The sequence below is a fragment of the Bicyclus anynana genome, chromosome 23 (assembly GCF_947172395.1).
Source record: "Bicyclus anynana chromosome 23, ilBicAnyn1.1, whole genome shotgun sequence".
Taxonomy (NCBI): Eukaryota; Metazoa; Arthropoda; class Insecta; order Lepidoptera; family Nymphalidae; genus Bicyclus; species Bicyclus anynana.
Window position 1 is genome coordinate 1,087,860 of NC_069105.1, and position 26,786 is coordinate 1,114,645.

The 26,786-nt window shown below is 35.7% G+C and overlaps 4 protein-coding genes across 4 annotated transcripts; 1 reads left to right on the forward strand and 3 right to left on the reverse strand.

The window, feature by feature from the left end:
* Positions 1–1,080: 1,080 nt before the first annotated feature.
* LOC128199387 (uncharacterized) lies at positions 1,081–4,257 on the reverse strand. Its single transcript, XM_052888707.1, has 2 exons — positions 3,017–4,257; positions 1,081–2,175 (listed from the first exon to the last, which is right to left on the reverse strand). The coding sequence occupies exons 1-2, from the start codon at positions 3,130–3,132 to the stop codon at positions 1,293–1,295; spliced, it is 999 nt and encodes a 332-aa protein (XP_052744667.1). The 5' UTR covers positions 3,133–4,257; the 3' UTR covers positions 1,081–1,292.
* A 277-nt stretch (positions 4,258–4,534) lies between these two features.
* On the forward strand, positions 4,535–6,736 carry LOC128199389 (uncharacterized). Its single transcript, XM_052888710.1, has 2 exons — positions 4,535–4,712; positions 6,062–6,736. Exons 1-2 carry the CDS (start codon positions 4,535–4,537, stop codon positions 6,676–6,678), a joined length of 795 nt encoding a protein of 264 aa, XP_052744670.1. The 3' UTR covers positions 6,679–6,736.
* On the reverse strand, positions 4,709–10,378 carry LOC112051172 (uncharacterized). Its single transcript, XM_024089701.2, has 2 exons — positions 6,758–10,378; positions 4,709–5,837 (listed from the first exon to the last, which is right to left on the reverse strand). Exons 1-2 carry the CDS (start codon positions 7,048–7,050, stop codon positions 4,946–4,948), a joined length of 1,185 nt encoding a protein of 394 aa, XP_023945469.2. The 5' UTR covers positions 7,051–10,378; the 3' UTR covers positions 4,709–4,945.
* A 4,198-nt stretch (positions 10,379–14,576) lies between these two features.
* LOC112046345 (uncharacterized) lies at positions 14,577–18,038 on the reverse strand. The gene is made up of 3 exons (XM_052888543.1): positions 17,840–18,038; positions 16,904–17,511; positions 14,577–14,651 (listed from the first exon to the last, which is right to left on the reverse strand). The coding sequence occupies exons 1-3, from the start codon at positions 18,030–18,032 to the stop codon at positions 14,577–14,579; spliced, it is 876 nt and encodes a 291-aa protein (XP_052744503.1). The 5' UTR covers positions 18,033–18,038.
* Between the last annotated feature and the right edge of the window lie 8,748 nt (positions 18,039–26,786).

Genomic DNA, 26,786 nt, shown 5'->3' on the forward strand with positions numbered 1-26,786 from the left:
GACGAACCACCCATCAAACGTAAATTATACAGTAACGAAATTGTAGAGATGTAGAACCTGACTTGGCTGAACAAAGAACTGGGCACTAAAGAGCAATGCATCGCTTTTGCTGAAGAGAATCAGTTAGTGCCAAAGAAAAAATTGTGCGAAACCCATCATACTCCCTATAAGCTTAACAAAAATGCTAACCAAAGCTTTAGGGCATGACTTTGCTACAAGAAAAGTTGCAAAAACAAGTTTGCGCTTTCCCGTACAGTAGGAACTTTTTTTAAACATGTCAAAATAGATGTGATATATGTATTCTATTGAATATATGCCTTTGCCCATGGTTGGAGGATATGACACAACTATACATGAGGATCCATTGAAGTTCGAACAAAAATGGCACTATCAAGAGCAACAATTGCTGATTGGTTCAGCTATTGCCGGGAAGTTGTTGTCATTTATTTTATAGAAAATCTCGCTCAAAAAGCAAAAATAGGAGGACCAGGAAAAATAGTCCAAATAGACAAATCTAAATTCGGAAAAAGAAAATGTAACCGGGGTAATTATTATGATTTAAGTCAGGTTAAATAAAAAATCTCTTTTCATAAGGACAAAGTTGCTGAAATCTAATATGTATTTAACACTGTTCTTTTAAGTGGTAGTTCAGACACGGCGGATTCCGCGCGGTTTCAAACAGCGCGGTTGAACCGCGCGGATCCTAATTACATTAGCGCCTTACAAATCGTTCATACCTGTCCGCACGGATTGACAATCCGCGCGGCTCCCGCCACTCAACCGCTAGAAAATGAATTCGCGCGGTCGCCGCTCGGTTTTATTTACTTGACGTACCTAGAGGGCGTTCAGTTGCTCCGCGGAAGCCGCGCGTATCGGACGGTGACAATGGATCGCTTCGACACCGAGCTATTCATCGATGAGGTGGAAAAAAGACCTGCTTTGTGGAACATCCAATGTGCAGAATATTCTAACAAAACGATTAAAAACGGAGCTTGGCAGGAGCTGGTGGAGATTTTTGGAGAAAATGAGGATTCTTTGGAAAAGAAGGTTCTTTTTGGTCAGTAGACATTTAATTATACATTTTACCAGGGTAGTTTACATGTTTTGTAATAGACAGCCCACCCCAAATAACTGAAATGTGTATAACGTTGTTTGGCGGTACGTAACGAGCGCGGGAAAACTATCACGTTACCACAGTAACGTATAGCTATTAACTGTAATATGTACAACCCACCAACGCGACGCGCCATCTTGAGTTTAGTTATTTGGCGCGAACTGTAACAATTTTAATTTCATATTTTCGTGTCTTGCCATTCTACACGACCCTCATTCACAAAGTAATTAGCATATTTGTCTCTAATGTTTAATGATGATGGTGTACCCCTTCCTGCATGTAATGTAATAAGATTACTCATTGGCGCAGTATGTAAAGTATCTTCATACTGTATACCATCTCTAGTTCTAACAAAATTGTGTAGCACGCAACAGGCCTTTATTATGTCTTCGGCAAAGTCTATATTCACGTTTATAGGCCTATGAAAAATGCGCCACTTGTTTGCCAGAATTCCAAAAGTGCATTCAATAAAACGTCGAGCTCTTGATAACCTGTAATTAAATATTTTTTTTTCGTATGATAGCCCTTTACCTGCATAGGGTCGCATTACATTTTCGGATAAACCAAACGCTTCATCGCCAACTATGACGTATGGCAATGGTTTAGGATCTGTTTCAGATATTGGTTTAGGTTTTGGTATGTGTAATGACTTTTCTATTAACCTTTTATAAAATGCTGAATTTTTAAAAATTGCAGAATCACTACTTTTTCCGTAAGATCCGATATCTATGAAAGTAAAACAATAGTTACTATCACAAAGTGCCAACAGTACTATGGAAAAAAAAGTTTTGTAATTATAATACAAAGAACCCGAATCTTTGGGTTTTGTAATCCTTATATGCTTGCCATCTATGGCGCCTATGCAATTGGGAAAATTTGCATATTTTTCAAAATCTTTAGCTATTTTCTTCCATATATCTTCGCTGGGTTCAGGCATGACGTTTTTTGTGACTTTTTCCCACAGAGCTTCACATACTTCACGGACAATTCCTGTGATTGTAGATTTGCCAAGACGAAAGTTGTAATGTAGTTCTCCAAAGGAACAACCAGTACCCAGATATCTGAAAAATAAAATATTAATCTGTATCGTTTTGAAAGTCTGCCGGGTCCGCTAGTTAAAGCATAATGAGTGTCTTGAATTACCTAACCGCTACTGTATTTATATTTGTTAAAGATAGTGATTTCTGTTCCAGGTGTATCATTACAAAAAAAATGGAAGAACATCCGTGATGCTTATAATAAGGAATTCAAGAAAGGCAAATCAATTCCTTCTGGTTCTGGTGCATGTAAAGGTTCAAAATACATGTATTTCGACCGGCTTTCTTTTCTTCAGAAGACGATAGAAAACAAAGAAACTATCACAAACATAGATGAAGCCAAAAATTAAGAAATTCGGAACATTGACCAAAAGCTAGATAATTTTGTAAATGCACGTGAAATACAACCGGTACCCAATAAAAGGAAGAAAACTAAAATTACTTCAGAAGAGCGATTGGCTGACATATTAGAAAATAGTATTGAATCAAGAGATAAAATACAAAGACAAATACAAGAAAGTATGTCAAAGCAAGATGATGATGATGAACTTTTTTGCATGTCATTGTATAAAGAGTTAAAGAAAGTTCCAGAAAATAAACGATTGGCTACTAAAATTGAATTGCTCCAGGTAATACAGAAAGGGCAGAAATTACCATCGCCTATTCATATCACGAGCCAGCAAAACACGCCTAATGCAGTATTTTGGCAAAACCAACAATATTCAAACCCACAAGGATATTTCACTGGATATTCTACAATAGTACCAGGAGAGTCTCCATCGCCTTTATCATGCAATAGCACTGACGATTCACAGTCTTCTATAGTACAAAATATATATTCTGACGTATAAAATAAATATCTTACCTTAATGTGATCACGAGTTTTTCTTCTGGGGACACGCTTGACCTCATATGGGTATCATTAGATTCAATTTGTTTACTCATCATTTCTAATAATTCATCAAATGAATTTATCGACATTCTCAAATATATTGAAGAATTTTGGTTCAAAACTTCTTAATTTTGGATATAAAGTCTGAAACTGACCATGAGTAAACCGATCGCGTAATATTGGATGCACCCAATACTGCCGTTTCTTCTTTCTTTCTTTTTTACGGAGCAACAAGTACACACATATTGCTTCTTCGACTTCCATGATTGGACTGTCACCCTATGCGAATAACGGCACTCCGCATGTACATCCGCGCCTGTCTGAACACTTGCGTTTAGAACCGCGCGATTTGCATCCGCGCGGAATCCGCCATGTCTGAACTACCACTAATAGTAAAATGTTGTTTGATTAGGGTACCTATTGGCATATAAAGTAGTTTGTAAAAAACGAACACTTAGTTTATAGTTTGGCTATATAACTTAAAAGTTAGGATTGGGGTATTGTTTTACAGTCACATATAGATAGAAGTTATATACGGCTACTGAGTATACCGATATGATTTTAATTTATGGTGAGTGTCAACAAAACGCGGCGCTAGCTTTAAGAACATATCGTGAACGATATGGAGGCATACGAAGGTGTCCGATAAACGCTCATATTATTATACATTGTACAGGCAGTTCAAAGAATTCGCGTAAATCAGTCTTTGGTCCGTCTCACGAGGATGTTTCATCTCAACTATCAGTATCGTTAGAAGAAACAATTATACAATATATTACGAACCATCCTACATCTAGTATTAAAAGAGCGGCACGCCAGTTTGAAGAGAACCATAAAACTGTGTTTAAAATATTGAAAAAGATAAACGGCGGCCATACAAATACAGTAAAGTCGAGGGGTTGTTATCCAGAGATAGGCCGATCCGAGTAGAATATAGCCGCTGGTTACAAAACAAAATAAATGATGACCCTGAAATTATTTTTAATGTAATGTGGACAGACGAAAGTACGTTTACTCGAAATGGAATTTGGAATCGCTCGAAAATCTTTGCTACTAGTGTTTGCGCCAAGCAAACGCATCCATCTCATTCTACTACAACGCATCCTCTATTTACCTCTCTGTATATCTGTATCATAAACTCCCGTTATCTTCGTCCACGCCGCTGAAAACTTATCAAAATAATAGTCGTACTTAAACCATCAATACCTATATACGTTTGCGCGCGCGCATCGCGACAATTCGTCAGTTCGCTTGTATGTGTTTTATGTTTTATGGTGAAAAGTGAAAAGAAGATAGAAAGCAGTCAGTAAGGGCTTGTACACAAAACTGCGATGCGACGTCGCATCGCAAAAATCTGCGAGCTCCCTCTACGCATCGCAAGATCTTGCGAATTGATTCGCATCGCGCATTCCTGCGATGTTGCGTCACACTTGTTGACGCCATTTTTAGTTCGCTCTGGGACAGCGTGTGGGCAAGACGTGTACTTTAAAAATGACAGAATACGACGTTGATTTTTTAATATCACTGATCGAGGAGCGCCCTGTTCTTTGGGATACTAGTAATGAAGATTATAAAAACAAATTCATTAAACAAGATGCTTGGAAGGACGTGTGTAAAAGTTTATTTCCAAATTTCGAGGAAAAAGAAAACAATGAAAAAACTAAACTTGGTAAGTACACAAATACATTTATTAAGTAAAACTTCTTTTTACTTTTTACTAAAACTACCTACAAATCAAACATTCTATTCATATAAGCACAAAAAATATTCTTTAAATTGTTTACAAATGTTTAGGCGTCGACAGCGAGCTACTTTAATGTTTTACGATGTGATCCTTTTGTACCTGTTGTATTGACTTATTACCTAGAACGCGAGCAACAATGCAAGCCGCATTGTATATTCTTAAATTAGTTTTAGTTGCCAGCTTAATGCTCCAACTTCACTAGTAAAGTAATCCGAATATTCGTTTCTAATTATATTTGCACTTACCACCTGACTACCTACATTCAACCCTTGTTGAAGTGGTTGTAGTTCGGAATTATCTATGATCATTTCAATAGGGGTGTCTAATTCATCACGGTTAATTACAAAGTTATGTAGTATGCAACAAGCCTTAACAATATCTATTGCAAAATCATATGAAACGTTAATGGGCCGGTGAAATATTCGCCACTTATTGGCCAGTATGCCGAAAGTACACTCGACATATCTTCTTGCCCTACTCAAACGGTAGTTGAATACTCTTTGTTTAACAAACAAATGCTTGCCAGAATAAGGACGCATGACATTATTCGAAATAGAAAAAGCTTCGTCTCCGACAAAAACAAAAGGAACCGGTTCTTGAAAGCCCGGTAACGGCCTTGATGTTGGTGTAGGCAAATCACCTCTCATCAGTAAGTCGTACAGTTTCGTGTTGTGGAAAATAGTGGAGTCACTTTCCTTTCCATATGCGCCTATGTCCACATAGATGAATCTGTATTTCGAGTCCACAATAGCCAACAAAACTATTGAATTGTAGCCCTTGTAATTAAAAAAAAGTGATCCACTTTTTGGGGGACTACGAACACGAATATGTTTCCCATCAACGGCTCCAATACAGTTAGGGAAGTTGGCTTTCTTGTTAAAGTCCGCAGCTATTTCTTCAAACAGCTGTTGTGTTATTTTTGGTATGTTTGCATTTAAACAAAATTTCCATATTGCATTACAAACTACTCGTATTATCTTAGCAACTGTACTTATTCCTCGATAATAATCTAAATGTATATTTCTGATTTCATTTCCGGTCGCTAGGAATCTGTAACATAAATAGAAAAAAAAGTTAATTTATATAACATACTTGAAAAGTAAAGAACACTAACCTAAAACGACATAAACATACATAAATTATTTTAATTTATTTAATTGGTAGACAACGCTTCTAGCGTTAAGTTCGCCTATTCTGTACAATTGGTATTTGATGAATAATAAAGATTAATAAATAAATGAATAAATTAAATATTGTCTATTTTTTTTTTTCAGGAAATTCAGTAATACAAAGATGGAGGGGGATTAAGGATACCTTTAATAAATATGAAAAGAAACTCAAAGATGCAAGTAGTTCAGGGTCTGCATCCAAAAATATAAAAGAATACCATCTGTACAAACAATTACAATTTCTTAAGAAAAATTTGCAAAATGAGACCACTACTAGTATAAATGATTCAGAAAATGAGCAGGATAATCAAGAAGGTACATCTAAAACACGTTACCAAAGGCAGCCACCAAAACGAAAGATGGTTAATAATTTTGAAGATGATATTGTAAAGATTTTAAAGGAACCTGAGAATAGACACATATCTTTTTTTAAAGGTATTCTACCATCACTTGAAAGATTAGATGACAATAAAACTCTAATCTTTCAGAGCAGAGTTCTTCAAATTTTAACAGAATTGCATCAACCTCATGGCTACTACTATCCGAATAGCAACTACCAGGGTGGCTATCAAACTCAACATTTTGCGACATCTCAACAAACGCCACTGATACGTCCACAGTCATCTAACATACCAGATCAAATTGATTCACCCAGTAATGATTTTTCTAACTCAAGCATATTAAGCACACTTTCAACTGAAGAAGACTTTGATTTTTCGTAAATTTTATGAATTGTAATATTTTAAAAACTCTTTTCTCAATAAAAACTAATGTAAACAATTATTGTTTTACTTTACTTACCGGATAGTGAGGCCAATCATTTCCAGAGGCATAACAGGAATTCTCCCCTTGTACGATTGTTTCTGAAGATATGGTGATAATAAACTTAAAAGCTCTTCGAATGAAAATATGCTCATTCTAAAATACTCGAAAAATTTTTTTTCGTCGGTTTTCAAAGCTTTATATTTTAGAAGAAAATAGTTTCCAACGGGATTCATAATAGTAATAAATGGATGAACCCAAAATCTTCTTTGTTTCTTTTTCCTGTATCTCCTAAGCAATAATAAAAGTGCACACTTCTTTTTACGATCCATGTCACGACCTGTTTTCAATTTAAAATACGTTTAGTACGGTTAACGGTCGTCGAAGAAATGGTCGCCCTGAGAGACGCCTTGCCGCACGAAATCGCATCGCAGCAATTCGTGTCGTAATTTTTTGCGTTGCGAATTCGCATCGCGTCGCATCGCAGTTTTGTGTACAAGCCCTAAGTCCTCTCTATTTTTCCTTTCCTAGCAAAACCCGAACGCGAACAACTAGAGCCAGGATAATCCACATTTTTTTCGAGAATCTTCACACTAATATAGTTTCTCCCTCAACGTCGGGGCTGGGATTCATAGGGATTAAATTAGGAAGGAACTTAATCTCCTTAATGGCCCAATATCGGAATATACCGACGAATTACGCCTGGATGTCCAACGAAAGCTATCAGTTGGATGGAGCACCTGCGCATTCTGTGTTAAGTGCCAAAGAGCGCCTCACAGAAATGGTCAGCGGTGGTTTGGCCGATATGGACCTTGCCGGCGGCCAGCAAGTGAGATCGCCGGATCTCATTTGCTACCGAGCTCCATAAACTCACAGGTATTCAAAGCGCATGAGACACTACTGAGTAGAGGTGAGGCGTATATACTGGAGCAGGTCTTAACACTAGGTTTGTTGGAAGACGTATGGCGTACGAGTACGGAGCAGGGACTTATACACGTATTAAGCGTATTTAGAAGTACCGAGTACCGAGGAGCGCAAGACGTCAACAGAGTGCGAGTCCAATACTCGCAAATACTCTAACGGTCCAACCAATACGGGACGTGTTCAGAGACGCGTTCGATTAGTAATGTGTGAGTGAGAGACTTCTATCAATGCCGAAAGAAAATAGACTTTGTTGTCTAGACATAAGACCGGTTTTTCAACGCAATAAACACTTCATACTCCAACAGACAAAACATCGCGAGACGCGTTCCCGGACGCGTTCGTTTAAGAATGTGTGAGTGACGTCCCATTGCCGATGAAAAATTGTCTTTACTGTATCAAACATAAGACCGATTTTTTAACGCAGTATACACTTAATACTCCAAACATCGTACTGAAGCATGCGTGAGTGAGTCCCTGATTTTAATCCTTATTTTAAAAACATAATGTGATCATTTATTGTTTTAGTATGATTATTTATCCGCTAAAGTAACAAGTTAATGTAACCCGACAGTATCATGAGGTAATATTAAAAGAAATAACTAAATAATAAAATTAAATTGAAATTTTGAAATTAATGACTGAAATATTTTTTCTTGCAAATTTTTTTTTTTTTGTGGATTACAAAAACCAAAAATAGTTGAAGAAAACAATTAAGAAAAACAAAATAAAAAGACAAAAATGATTTTCTGTTACCCGGGATCGAACTCAGGATTCTTAGTTTATCGTACCTTGCGTACATACCACTAGTCCAAATGACTGTGTAGAACTCGGTTGAAATTAATGTACGCTTACTATCAGATAATATGATGTAAAATCGCTGGCCACTGAGTACTTAGGAGTACGTATCTATTCTATAGGTCCTAATGGCTCGTACTTCTAAATACTCGTGGAGCTAGTCTTTGGAGCGCGTCTCTCGGCGTACTCGTACTCGTAATACTCAGTACGCGTTTTAGCGAGTACGACTCACCTCTACTACTGAGAACCTAAGGTTTTATCTATTTGAAAATAAGTTATGTCAGATCGCTCTGGGATCTTGGACTATAAGAACAATGCTTGAATTCATATTGTGACACACGCTTTGTGTCAAAATCAAATTTGATAATTGAAATTTCAAATAAAATTAAATTATCTTTTAATACTGCATCAACATATAAGAAAGGTTTATAGATTTAAAAGGATAAACCATTCTTATTGGTTGATGTAGTAATTATAATGATATTAGTAATTATTATGATATTAATGGATTAGATCCACAGAAGAACTACAATTACAAACATAGCTCAAATGGGCTACAAAGCTCAAGTGGTAACATCACTTCAGGGATTGTTTGTGTGAATTTTTGATTTTTTTTTCCATAAAGAATTAAGTAAGTCTTTGGCCGCCATTTCAAATGTGGACTAAGCTGTATTAAAATGCAGGTACCTAATGACCAATGACCATTCTGCTCAAAGTTCAGATTCTCTTTAAGGCGTTTTTGATTGGAGATTTCTTGTGGAAAATATTTCTTTAGTATTTTAATTAATGACAAATGGATTATTTTCAATTTTATAACAAAATACAATTAAAATACACAACTAAATAGTTCTCCTGCTTGCTGATTAAACTTACAAAACCAACTAGGTTTGTTGACAAACCTATCACTTGATACTGCATCAACATATAAGAAAGGTTGATAGATTTAAAAGGATAAACCGTTCTTATTGGTTGATGTAGTACTTATTACAATATTGATGGATTAGGTTCACAGAAGAACCACAATAACAAACATAGCTCAAATGAAACACAAAGCTCAAGTGGCAACATTACATCAGGGATGATTTTGTATATATTTAATTTTTTTCATACAGAATTAAGTATGGACAACCAACAATCAGAACACATCTAGTGTCAATCAAATTCATTCAATTGAAACCTTTGTCAATCAAAGCTGAATTTTCATTTAAAGAATAAACTCTTTTCTCTGATAACAACAACAACTCGAGCATAACAATAGCTTTTGGTCCTCCTCTACAGTAACAGATATTTTAGAAGATTTTTGGAATAACCAAATTTACAAGGACTAAGCAGTACTGGAATGGTGACCCTGCACCGGAAAGCAGTGATGGTCGAGCAAGGACATCAAACAGGTTGCAGGGAGCATCTCAATGCTCGCGGCTCGAGTTGCTATAAGAGGTCTATGTCCAGCAGTGGACGTCTATCTGTTAATGATGATACTGAAGCAGTACTACTAGCAAGATAAAATTTTATAAATACTGCATAAACATTAAAGAAAGGTTTATATAAATAAGAAACCTTATTGGTGGATATCACCATATTGACAGAAAAGCCGACCAGAAAAAGCCAAAATACCAAAAAAAATCAAGTAAAAGAAAACCACAGTGATAGACACTGTCCTGAAATGACCCCCTTAGTCACCAAGATGGACAATGGCGTTTAAAAATAAACAAAAGTCAATGATACAATTATCATTGAGATTTTTTTTTATTTTTAAAGGCCAGACTAAGGACGTCCATTGTGCAACTCCTTTCAAACTTGAGACACTTTATAACAAAATTTACAGAACAAATGACCGTGACAGGTATTCACAGTGGATTGTTCTTCACTGTTGTAGTTTCATTTTATTGTAATTTTTATTCAAGCATATTTTTCCCAATATTTCCTTTTTTCTTGCAATCATATGTTCATACGCTAGGAACTAGTTGGAGGTCAAACCAAGCTGCTTTTGTCTAGCTCCAGGATTGTGAAGCTTAAGATATCTATTGTAAATGTGATGATTTAAATTTGCATGAGTGCATGTGTGTGACTGCATGTAAATCACTTTTATTTTACTTGTTCAGTCAGTACTTTAGTGTCTGCAATCTGGTTCCTTCCAATTTTGATTTAGGGCAGAGTTTCACTGTCGCGATCAACTCTAGCCAGGTGAAACCCAGTGGTGGGGAGCCCAGCTTGAGCGACCAGCGGTCAAGTGAAGGAAACTCAACACTCTTGAGCGGATCTCTGGTATTGTGCAGGATATTTTGTTATTGTGTGGATTGCTTCCGGCTCCCGCGTCAGAGTAAATCACCATATTTCATATAAGATGCACATGCATCCAGTCTTGAAGATACAGGCGTCAGGCAGGCATACTTAACTGCCGCCAAACTATGGCCAAGGCTTAGCATTCCGTTAGCACTTGCTAGAGCGAAGTAAACGGTGATGTTGGTAATTGATTTATTTAACATTATTAAGTATTTCAGATTCAGATCACTATGGTCACTATTTTAATTATCACCGGAAAAGAAATATCATTTGTCTTGTGTTTCTTATTTCGTTGAATTGAACGGTACGGTAAACGGTTGGATCGTTCGTTCTTGTTCGCCATTTTGATCACAAATCAGCAGTGTTGCCAGTTGGATCTTATGGAAAGTTACCCGAAATATTAAAAAAAGTAACCTTTTTGTGTAAAAAGTAACCTTTTGACTACTAATACTCTTGCTTTTTGCGTTCCACAGCATGGCTAAACCACCATTTCAGCCTCTGGGGGCTAAAGTAATTTTGTTTTTTTTTTTTAATATCTGTCTGTTACGAATACTAGCCAAGTACTAAATTACTACAAACCGAAGGAGATTTTACTCGTAAATAGAATCATCTTAAGTAAGGCCCTGATTGTTTGCCTTTTACTTATGGGATAAGAAAAATACAATTAAAGAGCAAGGATTTAAAAAACAATAGACGTTAATTTCTTAAATTCATACTTGATTTTTTTAAGAAATTCAATGTGACTGCAACTTGCTTATTTCGCAACGTCAATTGTAACGTCTTCATTTATACTGAGATTGACACAGAAACATCGATGAGTTCTTGAGCATTTGTCCGCATTTCTTGATTTAACGACCGTTCTGTTTTAGATATACGAAATTGTAAGTTAATTCTAAAAATTCCGAAATATCACGTAAAAGTAACCTTTTTATTAATGTAACCTAAAAGTTACCAATGCAGTCAAAAAATCACCTAAAAGGTTACAAAAGTAACCTTCTGGCAACACTCACAAATGTCAAATGAAAATGAAGATTTTGATCACAGATTAGATATTAGTTACTGATTTTTTTTTTCTAATTCTAGTTTTCATCAACCAGTGCTGCCAATATCTATTTTACTAATTCCCCACAAACCAAAGCTAATAATAATAATATTATGAGGTCCTCATAACAATAATATAATGAGAACCTGTTTCGCACCCAAATTCACCAAAAAAATGATCTGTCGGTTTTTTGAGGGGGAAGAATTAAACTCACACTTCGAAAATATTTGACACCAATAAATAAATAATAATTATACGTCGTTTGACGTGTCCTTATACTACACACCACTATAAATTTCATTCGCGATGCATACACGCGTAAATTTTACACAGACTAAAAAACACATCGCTTAGTCTACAGAATATAAACACAGAATATTCGATTACCTATCGATGTTTTGCTGTTCTGTTAGAAGAATCTGTTCTTTTTAGATATCGTTTATATTACAAAGGTATAATTTAGGTAGATATAATTACAAATTAAACGAAACTCCATATTTTAGTAAACTACAAGTTGTTGGCCGTTTATTATGCTTTATATTTTTTACACAAACCAGTACTTTTAGGGCACTCTAATGACGAAAACGATTACGACAATGAAACATCGATTCTACAGCAATATTTTTATAAACGCGTTAGATCATTGATTCCTGATCTTTGCAAGAAGGGTAATGCCTAGCGAGTCCACATTATCAGAAATTCACATAGACTTAATATTATTAACCGTACGTATTTCTCTTTGATATTGTAGATTATGTATTTCACTTTGAAAATAAAGAGAAATACGTCAACAAAAGGCGAAAAGTATCTATGGCGAAAAGGGATACTCATTAACATAGATAATACACTTTTACTTTTTATTATGTAGAGACTTAGCAACACTGAGTGATGATCGCAGCATTGCCATTTTGTGGAAAGTTCCTCAACTTACTCTATAGATAGGAATATAATTCGTCTGAGATCCTAGACGAACCTCAGACGAATTATATATGGACTAGTATCGCACTCAATTCACCAACAAAATTATTATTTTTTTTATTTTTCCATGATTTTTCTTTTTTTTATTAATATGAAGTTGACGCTTTTCCCTGATATAGTAGCTTACACACGGGACAATTTGTCGTTTCGATTGATCGTCAAGAAAATCGTACTATTTAATTTTTCGATTTCTATCCGTTTGGAGAAGTACTTTACAGTATTCTGTGATTACCGTTGCACCCGTTGCATCCGTCGCCGTCGTCATCTATTATCTATGGTCCTAATTTAATTATTTTTGACTTGGCAACCACTGAACGTGAGCCCAGCGCAAAGTTTATTAATCTGTGCTGTGGCCCAGCGCGTTGTGACTTGTTTGTACGGGGCGGGCGAATTCTATTTATTTTTATTTATAATTTTTTTCTGTTTTAAGTTAATGTAAAATTCCATCCGTGGTGTAGAGAATGTGTACATCAGTGTTTTCTCTTGTTTTTTCTACTGTGGCTTATTTTCAGGACTCCAACGATTTGTTGCCTGAATTTAACCTTGACACGTACACTTGGACTGGACTGAAGACTCCGCTTTCATAGACACGACTCATTCGTTGCCCTAACGATATATATGGACTCCATAGCATAGTTTGCTGGTGCATCTGTCGAAGGGACAGAGGGAGCAACAGCAGCGTCACAATCTCTTGATATGTGGTGTTATAGCTACATGCTCAACAACTAAAACTAAAATCCGTGCTGTAAGGTGCGTTGGTCAGGGGTAATATCCGATAGATTTTTGAATAGTTGCAAGGATGTCCCAAAAATTCATTTTTGTCAATTTCACTCTAAACCACATTCATGAATTTTTTTTTTTTCCTTGATATCTGCGATCAGTCGTGAGACTATAAGCAGGTGAGTTCTGTGACTTATGTTAGGGACGGTTTCTGACAGGAGAGCCAGAGCTCTGCCATCAACTACTCATCGAGTACGTCAGCTCGCTTCAGGCGCTTGATTCGCGGCGCTACCACCAGTGAGTTAGCGAGGCGATTGGGATGTCGGGTTAGCCTTTCTTTATGCTTTCTACAGTTGTTTTTGATTTCCTCAAAGATAGTTGGCATTTCCAGATATTGGTGGGTTTCATCGTTGTGAGTAAACCAAGGGGCATTAGTAATAGTAACATTCATGAATAATAGTGAAAAATGATTATGAATAACCAAAATGTCTTATGTAATTTTGTTTGTTTACTAAGAATCCATACTTATTATTATGTAAGCCTGTAAAATCAGGAAACATTTTTTTTATTATCATGATGATTTGGCCATCAAGGGGAAAGACACTTTTTAAAACTACTTCTATTGCTACAAGAATAAGGTGTAACAAATACTTTATTGGGTCTTTACTGTTCTCTATCCTGTCATTAACAATATCTACCTAATTTCATGACTTAATGCCACACACATAGATGTTCCAAACAATTCTTTATTTTTATGGTTCGCTATGATATATATAAAATCGAAACACTTTAGGGTTTACAAAGAAATGAGTCATATAGTATCAAAGACGGCAAAGTAGGTTGAACCAAATTTTTGGCAAAACAAATAAAACCTTGTGTAGGTTAGGATTCCCATATTTTATATTTTACTATCATTTGTGATTACTACAAATAGCAATAAATACTAAATCCATAGTATAAGATGAACCAAAGGCACCATAATATTCAAATTAAGTTGTGATTGCTGTCTTTGATAGTTAATATAAAAAATGGCGGTATTCAAACTTGTGCTTGGTAAATAGGGCCACCTTTGAAACTAACCAAATGCCATAGTAGCGGAATTCAAATTCAACAGTTTTATTGATATTCAGGGTTGTCAATGTCTTCATATTCACTTTTTGGCAATTTAAGTAAATCAGAAGACAGGCGGTCCTGGAAATCACTTATTATTGAATTTAGAAGAGGGATGTATTAAAGCTCTGCGGAAATGCTTTTCAGCAGGTTGATTGGTTATTGGGTCTATGTATTGGTTTTATTACTATTCTGGGGCATCTAGCTGCTCAGCTACTTCTTTAGCCTCTTGAAATCGTCAACATTTTCTCTTTTATTTTGTAAAACACTTAACACGTTCAGTGCGTTAGACTAAAGCTCTTACTTCTAAAACGTGCTGTATAGGGTTTAAGTGGACCCTATGACAAACTTTGCTGATGACCTTTATCAGGTTTAAGCGATTTTTTTTTTCTGATCTGAATTTTAATCTGGAATTATTGGAATCTACATTGAATATGTGCCTGAAATGTATTTATATTCAATAACTACAATCAAAAATTAACACATAACAATAACTACAAACATTACATCTGAAATTCAGAGCTGGGCACAAGAGGTCATGACTTTTTTTACTTTTTTGCAGCCATTTCGCCTCTAATTTTCGCCTATGCTACATTTTGCTAACTCTCAATCGAGGCTTTATGTCACCTGAATTGTTTGAGACTCCGAAACTACTATAATAAAAATCTAACAAAATCGGGACTTGGATTCTTATACAGTAGAGTATGAAGAAGCCGAAAAATTGCTGAAATTAAATAAAACTATGTGTGTTGCGCATGGATTAATTCATTATCATATACACACACTCACACACTTTCCCACACATACCACTAACACACACACACTCAAACCCACATAACAAAATATGTAATTATTTTTAATTATATAAACTAAGCAATTAGCATTAAGTTTGTACCACCCAACTTAACTTTATTACCTAATTGAATTTGTTCGTCACACCTTTCTTGTACTTTCTTACTTTTGTTTCACTACTGTGAAAGAAAGTGATTACCACAATACAGGGAATGGAGATCACAGACCTATGTTAAATGATTTTATGTATTTACTCGTACTTGTGAATCAATAAACAATATATTATTATATATTACAGGGATTGAGATTGTCTCCATTTTGAGTAATTCGCGTTTTTCTCCCAAACCACTGGACTGATCCGTGCGATGCGTCCTTGGTAGAAGCACCCGACCACCACGTTAAAAGTGTACTCCTACTGTGAGTCGACGGGCCCCGAGTATTCGGGATAGTCCCGGGAAGTGTATGCTTTTTTTTGTGATGGGAGATATACTTGAGAACACGAGGAAAAACAAAAACTGAAAAGTTTCAAAGAAAATAAAAACGGTATTTTTCAAAATTTGATCGAGTTAACTCAATGTTTATATTGCGAATTTCGGTTTATTAGGATAGGGTAGCGGTAGAGAAGGATATTGGTCTATCTCCACTCCTGGAATTTGAGACCTTCCTTTTAAAGAAGTAGGTATGTTTAAGCCAACTCAAAAGGGGCAAATAAATCTTGGACAAATAAATCATTGAATTACTATGTTCTACGTACTAGAATAGTCATGTCGAATAAAAACAATGCGCTTTAATGGGCAAGCGCGGGGAGCGGAGAACATAATGAAAAATAAAATCTATTTTAATGAAAAATACACTTTATTACTCATAAAATTTTTCCCTTATTGTAAAATATTCGTTGCTTATCTTTGCCTCGTGCTTAAAGTCTAATTGTTGTATATTTATTTATGATTGCTCGAACTAGGTAAATTCTATGATTCATAGTTGGGGGTTGATTAAAGGAATGGTGGTTTAGGCCAGGGATGTAACGAAGGTAGTTTTATCGGAACCGAAATCGGAATCGGAGTTTTCAAATTTGGTTTATCGGAATCAAACAAAAAACAACAATCAAGTAAAAAACAACTGTGAAAAAAAATTGGCATAATTCCAAATAAACAAAAGATAAAATTAATGAATTTAAAGTTTAATTAAAATTAAAACCCAAAGTAGCGTGTTACATTTGGTTACATTACAATAAATGAACAAAAGCTAAAACAAATTAAATCAAAATGGGACTCCAAAAGTAATGTATTGTACTTTATGAACAAAAGCTTTGATGCTTTGTCTCCATCCAATCTATTTCTTAAAGAGTCGTAAATTAGGCCAGCATCACTAAAAAGTTGTTCGCTAGCTACCGAGCCCGGTGGACATGACAAATATTGCCGGGCAATTTATTGTAGGGACTGGAATTTTGTATTTCCATTTACTTTCCACCACAATAACGAATCATCACTAATACTTATACGTTTTTCTTTATTGTACTCATTTAGCATACTTTTCATTACAACAAATTTGTCAAAAATGCATCTTCCAGATGTTGTATCATCATCGTCTTCATCACTATCACTAAACAATATATTCGACAAAACTGTTTGGACATTACTATGGCTAGCTTCTGCTGGTAATTCCATTCTTGCCCGTTTTTCTACAGGAGCGCCAATATTATCAGCCTCGTTTTTAAATGTGTCTGCATCAAATAGTGACATTATTTCCGTTTCAATTTTCTCTTCAGTCTGAGCTATTTGGGAATGATTAAGCGTCGAAAATTTTTTGCGTTTCGATAATAAGGCTTTAATTTCTTCATCAGAATCTAACAATGTTCGCACACACAGTTGCAACTGATGTACAGTGCAACTGACATCAGGTAAGTCGCCGAGTTTCATTGCTCTTATCATATTAGATCCTGAGTCGCGTACAAAACAATAAATTTTCTCTTTTATGATGCCCCATTCCATCAACATACTGTTAATTTTTTCAAGAACTAGATCTCCTGTATGTCTTCCGTCAAATGTATGGCATTTTAAAATAAATTTTAGCCTTTTAAAATCTCTATTTATGCCATGCGCTGTCAGACTCAATAAAGACACATTCGAACTTGGTTCGGTCCAAGTGTCTGTTGTAAATGGGATCTTTTCAAATTGTGTGAGCAAATCTTTAATTTTTTTAGCAAATGTTTCATATAAATGACCACAAATATTTTCCATAAAAAATTGTCTTCCCCTTAACTGATAATTTGGCACAGTAAACTGCATAAGTCGTCGAAATCCTATACCTACCACAAAATTGAAGGGTAGGTCTTGCAAAGCAATCATTTCCGAAATTAATTCAATTTCCTTAGATTTAGCATTAGAAGTGCACCATTTTATATTCTTCAGCAAAGTTTCTTTTAAAGTCATTTGTTTTTTAGCATCCTGAAGGGGCGTCGAAGTCGAAGGCTGTACAGTATCTTTTTTTTTCAGTTTCTGACTTAATGAATTCTTCATATTCAGTGGCATGGACAGACTTCAAATGACTTTTTAAGGACGTTGTCGTACCTCCCTTTCTTGAATACGTCTTCATACACAGTTTACACTTTGCCGAATTTGAATTAACTTCATTAAAGTAGTTCCAAATACAACTGGATTTAGGTTTCATTATCCCACACAAAAACAGATCACTTTCATTGATAATAAGCCGCAAAAATCAAAACAATTATCTATAACCTATAAACGTGTCGTGGGCGTAACAAATAATAAGTGAAAAAATAACTGATGATAGAGTGCACGTAGTGGGGGTCGGGGGATTCCCCGCGCGACATGTATGAACCTGTTCGGCACAGGCCGTCGCGCGCCGCCCGCTTTGTTTCGTTCGACCTCCGATTAACACCCGATACAAAAGTATCGGAACCGAAAGTGTAATAATAATCGGAAGTTCCGACTTAACGGAACCGGAATCGAAGCTCCGTTACATCTCTGGTTTAGGCCAGTAAATAGCTCTTTGTCGAGAACCATTTTTAAGGCGTTTACCGTAATATAAGAGATGGTATATTTGGTACTCAGAGCTTCACCTCCACTCTTTTTATTTAAATGGCGAATCACCATTTAAATAAAGTGGTAAGGCAAACCAAAAACACATCTTTTGATGAGTAGCATAAACCACCCATGTCCCTTAGTGTTATCAATTTATGATGAGGGAGTTTATAGCTTGCGGTACGTGTATCACGTTTCACATTTAAGTGATTTTATTAAACTACGTGAAACAAATCCTGAAATATAACCCACTATAAGCTGGGTTGTTTCGGTAACATTTGCTTCATCTAACATATTTGCAAGAACGTTACAATTGACTTCGGCCTCCAGATCTGATTCAAGCGCTCGTGTTGCCTGTAGAACTTCATATGACTCCAGATCATGCCTAATTCGAAGGTGCTGTTTATAACATTTTCTGAGGCCGAGTTTAGTATGGTTAAACTTTCTAGTGGTATGCAATTACCACTAAACGCTGAACGCAGTTGTAGGTGGCATAAAAGTTTTTTGTAAGCCGCCCTAAATTGGATTATGTTGGGATTATTGCTATAGCCACCATGTTTACGAATAAGACCAAAAAAAAGTCCAAGGTATCCTGACTTATTCGGTATAATGAAATGTAATTAATAAACTTCTTTTCCTCAACAAGGTATCTAAACAATGTCATCATTGATTCTATACATATAACTGCACCAAGAAAGCCTGACTTGCTTGATGATACTATTTTTTTTGCGTTATATGCATTATTATTTTTGGATCTTGTCTGTGTCTTTTAATTACCCGTCTAGTTTTAATTTGCACTTTGAGGTTTATGCAAAGGTATCACCCTTGTTCTTTCTGACAGCTATTCTTCATGTTGTCAATGCCACATGTGTCAAGGCCACTAGCCAAATGTGCATATGCAGGAGCGTGTTTAACAGTGAAGTGTTAAAGTGGGCAATGATGCTATTCTAAGAGAAGATAGAGAGATTCGCACATCAATTAATGGACTATTCTGCTCCACTATCCAGGATCCACTCTTAAGCATCTCCATTGAAGGCAGAGTAATGGCTCTGTGAAGCTGATGTGATCCAGTGAAATTATTCTTTGGAGGCAATATGCAATCTTTTGCCAGATGTGAACCTCTTTTATTACAATTGTAACAGATGTGTTTCCAATTTGATTTAGTTTTATTCTTGGAGACGCTAAAAGCGCTTTATTCAGTAACTTCTTGATGAATTGTTCTTCATCGAGTAAGCGAGCAGTTAATTTAATGAAGAATATTGTTGTGGTAATAACAATATTCTTCATTAAATAATAATAATTTTGGTAATTTATGCGGAGTCACTTATACTCTCACCTATTTCTCGTAACTGCCTTGCTAAAGTTTCCACCTTGCTGATATGTGCCATTGACGTAGCACTGTCCATTTTGTAGTTATTAAACTTTGTTAACAGGAGGTAATGAGCAGATGTACAACAACTTGGTGGTGTATTTTGTGCAAGCATGTCTGCTGTTCTGGATTCTAGTCTCTTTCTAGGTAATTAGACTTGTAATTCTTTTTCCATCTCTGTATCTGTAGTTTTGTTGCCGAGGGGTCAACTCGTTGATTAGTAGTTGTTTATTATCTTTCATTCGACGCATGTAATTTTCCTTATGCTTTTTTGTTTTTGTTCCCATAAAACATTATCATTTTTTATTCTATCATATCTCTTTTTCTCTGCGAGCCTTTGATTTCTAGAGAGTCTTCTAGACAGTCTTTCTTCTCTGGCCCGATTATTTGAGTTTGCCCTTTCAAAAATAAAAAAATACAATGTAAATTATGTTATTTTTTTACTATTACTATTGCAAAAAATAATTAATTACAAAAGAAATTCATCATTACCTATACATGTATATTATTACTGGGGTAGTTCTTAAACTCATGAAACAATCAGCGTGATACTCAAAGCTTCCTGATAATTAAATTATATTATTTTTATTAAATTTTAGTATTACATTCAAACTTTTAACATCGGTTGAGTATTTATGAAGTTTTCAAAAGCATGTAATATTTAAAAAAAAAACAATACTTACTGTATATTCCACTAGTTGCAAAGTTTGTAAAACATGGTAATGTTCAATAATTATCTTTTATCACACTAACTGTACAATACTGTAAACATTAATTGTAATTAGACAAATATCAGAAATTGAGAGTTGGTGCCCGCGTTGTAGTGAAAAATTAAGAGAATTACTATTGTAAAAATAGCTTTGTAAATTGTTGGCATCTCCTTTATATATTATAATAAAATTCATGAACTTGAGCTGAGTTAGAAAAAAAGAAAAAAAACAAGCTCAGTCCAGAAGTGTAGAAAGCAATTAGAAAACAGTACAGTAAATAATGTAGACGAAAATCATTCTATTCAATATAATAAATAGGTCCCGACTGTTTTCTAATTGCTTTCTACACTTCTGGACTGAGCTTGTTTTTTTTCTTTTCAGTTTATGTATAATTTATGCAGTCGGGTTTTTTTATTTGTTTAATTAATTTATTTATTAAAAAATGTGATCGATGTTGTCTAATTAATATTTCTGCCCCGGCACTGAATCCAATATATAAATTGAATTTTTCTTCTTGGATCCAATGTGTATTATAGTAGGTGTCAACGGGTCATACCTTGCAAAACGTGAGCTGGGCCCATAACCTGTTCTATTTTGGCACGGGGGCAGACAGATTTTACGACCTCTCAAATCAAAAATTACTTTAAAGCCACTCTGGCAACTCTGTGTCGAGATGTCATTCATTACTCTTTTACGTCATGTCTTAAGTCATATTTTCTCCAAATTATATATTACAATAATTAATGTATTTTATAAATGTTAAATAATATGACTTAAATATGATTCAGTGATCCAAGCTCCATGAAAAGTTTACTAAGGAACAGGAACTCTTAGTGTGCCTCCAACTGATCCTTACGAAGCATTCCGACTAATGATTGATGACGAGTTGGTAGATGTTATAGTTCGCGAGACAACGCGAACGCAATAAGAAACGGTAATGCACAAAACGACAAACAAAACTCCAGAATAAAATCTTGGAAAGATTAACAACGGAAGAACTGCTGACATTTTTAGGACTCTTTCTTCACACAGGAACAATTCAACTAAACCGTTTTAAGTGATTATAGGAAACGACACTATTTGTTTAATATTCCATGCTTCATTCATGTCACGAAGTCGTTTTTACTTATTTTACGGTGCCTACACTTTACGTCTGAAACCAGTGAAGAAGACCGTCTCAATAAAATCCGACCATTCATGGATCAATTTAACAATAAAATGAAAACTATTTACTGCCCAGGTAAAGAGCTATCATTAGATGAGTCCATGGTATTGAAGCGCGGTCGGTTGGTGTTCCGACAATATATAAAAAACAAACGGCATAAATATGGCATTAAACTTTATGTTTTAGCAGAACCAGATGGTACGGTGTTGTAAGGACATTGACCAAGGCCGTGAGTTGAACCTGGAATACATACATATACATATACATAACATACAGCTACCTAATTAGCGGCAGCCATTTGAGTCGTGATAGCACAGTGGATATGACCTCTGCCTCCGATTCCGGAAGGTGTGGGTTCGAATCCGATCCGACCTTCAACTTTTAAGTTGTGTGCATTTTAAAAAATTAAATATCACGTGTCTCCAACGTATGTACCTGTATACCAAATTCTTTGGTATGCAGGTATCCTTCACCTTCACTATGACTAAGTTCTGCATCATCATTTCTTTGGCTCCTGAACCTTTTAAGTATACCATATGCTAAGTATCTTTTATTGTTGTACCTTTTATCTAATTGGTCCCAACACATTTGGTGATTTTGTGATGCTATAGGTATGTTTTAATAACTGTTTTGCCTCCCCTGATAGATGTGTCTTAAGGTAATGTAATTTTTGCACTTTATCAATTTTCGAGTTACTTTGAATTAAAGACTTGAATAAATCCTTAAAATTTAAGCCATTCGAATTTCCGGAATATATAGGTATGGATATTTGAGGCAGCTTGACACTTGAGCCTTCCTTGTTATCAGAACCCTGGGAAGTGCTACACTAGGCCTGTGTGTATTTTGTTTTCAAAATTTGTTTTAATTTAGTTTTATAATCAATTTTTATCTCGTCGGCCCTTTCATAACTCACTTGAAAAATATTGATAGTTTTGTTAGTCATCAGTTGTCAATTCTACAATTTTGGTATAATTGTCCATACATGGTACATTCTTAACTGTCCAGCCGAGCTTCTACATACGTATCTGATAACCTACTTTTCGAACTCTTTTTAGAGTTCACGTGAGCTTTTTCAATATTATTAAATATATTGGATTGCAATCTGCTGAGAGCCTCCATCTTGTATTATCGATGGAGGCAAAGGTATCTTCTTTTCTATCTCTAAAAATCTCAATATGAAAGACAACGTTATCATTATCTTAACTTATATTATAATTCAATTACAATCAAAGCACCTTTTTTGGCATAAAAAAAAAACAATTCTAAACTTTGCGAGATTCTTAGGTCAGCTTACTCAACTGATAAAATATGCTTTTAGAAAACCTTAAGCATTTATAGCTTTGTCAGACAGCCGATTCCTTATTTTGTTTACCACATTTCCTGATATGGAAAACACTCTCAATTTCTGTGGAAGGCGGCTTAACAGAAAGCAATGCCTTATACAGTGATTCTAGATTTGGTGATCTCTTCCCAGTCTGTTTAAAAAGTAAGAACTCTTTCTTTATTATAGACTTTGACAGCACCATTGCACTTGTCTCCTCATTTGTCGAAACGCCTTAAATTGCTTTTTCTATCAGTCGGGTTCAGGTTCTGATGGGCTTACTTTTACCAATTCCGACTCATTTTCTGACATTTCAGTTAATTCTACAGTATACAAGCTTTAAAAATGTTTAAACCCCATATCACGACATGGTTGTATTGTGTTTAATACAAAAATATTCACTAAATTTTGCATTTAATACGTCTATGTCATCTTGACTTTCGTCCTTTATAAATTTGAAGGTTGAGTATATATCATATCCATCAGGTCCTACGAGATTAATAAGAAGACTAGCCTGGACATCTTTACTTTCTTCATGCACCCCTGATGCCTTCAAGAACACGTTTAATTGCCTGTACTACTTACGCCACGCGTCAATCCAGCTCACCGGATCGCCTTCCAACACGAGTTCCGCTAGATGCCTCAAGTGTTCAATTTGTATACGAGTATACAAACACTCCAATACTTACACATAAAGTACTCAAACACACTACAGTACTCAAATGTAGTACTCAAATACACAACACTAATCAAATAAAGTACCATAAAAATCTACCGAGACCCCTGGTTTTTACACCACTATGGCGCAGTGGCTTGTACAGAAAGCCCAAGATAACAGTAGAATGATCGGTTGCAGCGATGGAATGTAGTTTTGAGCATCATATGGTCGTAACACATTTTTTCGCGCATAGGAAGTCTATGGCCCGGGAGTAGCCCATGGTAAGCAAGCGTAGTTACGAAGTTATGGCAATTGGGGTCAGTTGAATTGGGCTTTATGTCTATATTAATGTCACCCGTAATAATAATATTTTGATATTTTTCATAGTTAATATAATTAATTTGAACATAATGTTGTTGATTTTGTTTGAATCAAATTAGGTTGTTATAAGATGTTATACTCGCTTCCATTGTCGACGTAGGTATTGTAAATAACTTGTGAAACTTATATATAGTGTAAATGTGACGTATAATAATGTAGGAAAATAAATAGATAGTTTATGTGTATGTAGTTATTGGTGTATATTATATACGAGGTAATGTGTGCTAAATGTGGGTAGATAATAAACTCTGTAAAGCTAACTATGTGTCCTGACTTGTATTCTCCGCATTTTGTATTGCCGACATGCTTTCGAGTTTTATCACTGGCACATTGTTGTCGATTTGCCTCTTCATAAAATTTTTCATATATTTTTGCCACTGGGCACGCACACCATGCAATATTATAATTGACAACATTACGATTATTACTTTTAACAATATGATCTCTACGTTATTCTCAGGCATTTGCACTTTGTGTTCGCTATTGGTAACCTGCGAAATCACTACTTTTTCTTTATTGTTTTGGTTGCCCATAATAATATGTTATTCTGCACTACACTAAAATATATGTGTAAACTGCATTTTTCACCGTTGTAAGGGATACACTGTAACTTTATTATTTAAAATCGGTTACGTATTTTTTGACGACATATATTTTAGGGATTACGTTTTCCTCCAAAATATAAGCTTATTTCAAATAATAATTTTTGTACTTTCCTATTTTCTGACTCTTCATAAATGTTAAGTAATCTTGTTTTTTATGTATCATATTTCCCATTTACTGGCTGTTTCACTAATATGTCTGTCACCTGTTATATATCGTCTTTCCCTAATTTAGATATGACGAACTGAAATTTCGCCTCGTCAGACATCTTCTGCGGATGCAGCACTTCCTCCGCCTGTATAAACCAGTGTCGTGGCAAATCCGTCCAAAATTTAGGAATTCTCGCCGATACCGACACGCCGAAAACTGACACTTCCGGTTGAGCCATTTTAAATTCCTATGTGATGAGTCGTTACTAGTTGCTTGTGCTACCCGTGCACAATAACCGCTAAAAACCCGAGTCTTCTAAAGCATTGGCGTTCAGCTGCTGCAAACAACGTCTTCGTTGCTGCATCAGCTCCCCTCAAGTTTCTTCCGTTTTCTGAGACCAAAATAGCTGGGAAACGACGGGCTCCTGAGGCCGAGAATCGCAGAGGCAGTCGTAAGGTCTTCTGTCAGTTCTATGTGAATGACACGAATAGTCAGTCAAGTAAAGAGCGTACCGTACTTTTTAAAGTCTTGCGTAATCTGGCCATTTAGCTATTAGTGTAGGCAGTAGTTTTGAGACTATGGCAAATGCAAGTTCTGGACTTTGCATATAATCATATTTCTTAAGTGCTCGTAATGTTGACTGACACGCCGCTGTTAATTTTAATTGAGAATGGAATTAAATCACTCTGATAATCCATTGGTAAAGTTTGTAATTTTTTAATGTTATGTGTTGGTTGTCTATAAGTAATTGAGGTTGCCCAAACCTTAGTTGTAGTGTCTTTGTCTTCATTATAGTTTCTGATGAAGTATTGCCGATAGTAATATTCGTGACTGAATCCATGGCCCTCACCCTTCAGTGCACGTCGTAGTCGCCTAAGATTTTCGAAGTCTGTGAACTGGCACACGTTGGTAGAATCCTCGTAGGCGTTCTTGAAATGTAGCCACTCCGTGCAATCGCGTGAGAATGTAGGCAACTCCTGGGAGTGGCTGGTCGCGTCAGAAGCCGATCATCCTTGGAGGGCGACGTCATCACATCCTTGAGTGCCAGTGCCAGCTGCAGGATACTGTTGACAGCTAGTGCGGCGGGTAGCTGACTCGATCCTATGAATCCTGCGCCAGCCGTAGTGTCGCGATTGCCGTCGTTGTTGCCGCCATTGCTGCCGTCACGTGTTCCCCGTGTGAACAATGTTTTGACTCTGCACTCCTTGCGCGACGCGTGGACGGGAATTTTGTAACGTTCGTTTACGTTAGCACGTTTTCGGACGCACTATCTAAGCGTTCGTTTGTTTGTTGCGGTTTTTAGATCTAAATTGGGATGCTGTACTGAACATATTAGAAGAACTTGTTCAAATTTGGCTCGAAAGGATCAGCAAAACGAGTGTAGGCGGCAAACAATGAAACGAACGAGTTTAGGTAAACTGGTGTGCGCGTATGCAATGCAACCCGTTTCATTCATACCATTATTACATTGTAAGAAGAACATAGAACAGATAAAATTATCATGTACGCATACTGATTACACAACACAATAATGGACAATGAGGCGTCGAGTTACATGATCATGAGAGCAGGCCATCTATAGCGTTCACAAACTTTTTAAGAATTACGGTTATTACAGTTAGGTATAAAGAATCTGTAGTTCAAATTATGCAGACATGATCTAACTTACTTGGAATTCTGGATATTAGACTGCTGTTGCTGGTTGACTATATTTTTCAACCTGGTTTGTGGACATCGCTGACATCATGGTTTTTCTAGTAGAATGTTTTATGGCAGTGTTGCACTTTTCTAATGCAACCGCATCTTAGCATTAAACATATTAAAGAAATTATAATGATCAGTCTATATGTTTCCACTTTATATTCCACTGCGCTATAGTGTGCGTCATTAGCGCCGTTTTGGGCAATTACTATTTCTTTGTTTCCTTCTTGTTTGCTATAGATTTTACCCATTATGCATATCTGAATTGCAAGTATGTATACGTTAATAAATTAATAAAGTAAGAGTCTGACAATAAAATATA

What these genes read in the sequence shown, in the direction of transcription:
- LOC128199387 (XM_052888707.1), bottom strand. Translation starts at nt 3,132, where the DNA reads ATGTCGATAAATTCATTTGATGAATTATTAGAAATGATGAGTAAACAA. An exon ending in AAACTCGTGATCACATTAAG is followed by an intron (nt 2,176 to 3,016) that starts GTAAGATATTTA and finishes TTTATTTTTCAG; the next exon opens with ATATCTGGGTACTGGTTGTT.
- LOC128199389 (XM_052888710.1), top strand. Translation starts at nt 4,535, where the DNA reads ATGACAGAATACGACGTTGATTTTTTAATATCACTGATCGAGGAGCGC. An exon ending in CAATGAAAAAACTAAACTTG is followed by an intron (nt 4,713 to 6,061) that starts GTAAGTACACAA and finishes TTTTTTTTTCAG; the next exon opens with GAAATTCAGTAATACAAAGA.
- LOC112051172 (XM_024089701.2), bottom strand. Translation starts at nt 7,050, where the DNA reads ATGGATCGTAAAAAGAAGTGTGCACTTTTATTATTGCTTAGGAGATAC. An exon ending in ATGATTGGCCTCACTATCCG is followed by an intron (nt 5,838 to 6,757) that starts GTAAGTAAAGTA and finishes TTTATGTTACAG; the next exon opens with ATTCCTAGCGACCGGAAATG.
- LOC112046345 (XM_052888543.1), bottom strand. Translation starts at nt 18,032, where the DNA reads ATGAAACCTAAATCCAGTTGTATTTGGAACTACTTTAATGAAGTTAAT. An exon ending in AACTGAAAAAAAAAGATACT is followed by an intron (nt 17,512 to 17,839) that starts GTACAGCCTTCG and finishes CATTTACAACAG; the next exon opens with ACACTTGGACCGAACCAAGT. An exon ending in GCATTTTTGACAAATTTGTT is followed by an intron (nt 14,652 to 16,903) that starts GTAATGAAAAGT and finishes AGTGATTTCCAG; the next exon opens with GACCGCCTGTCTTCTGATTT.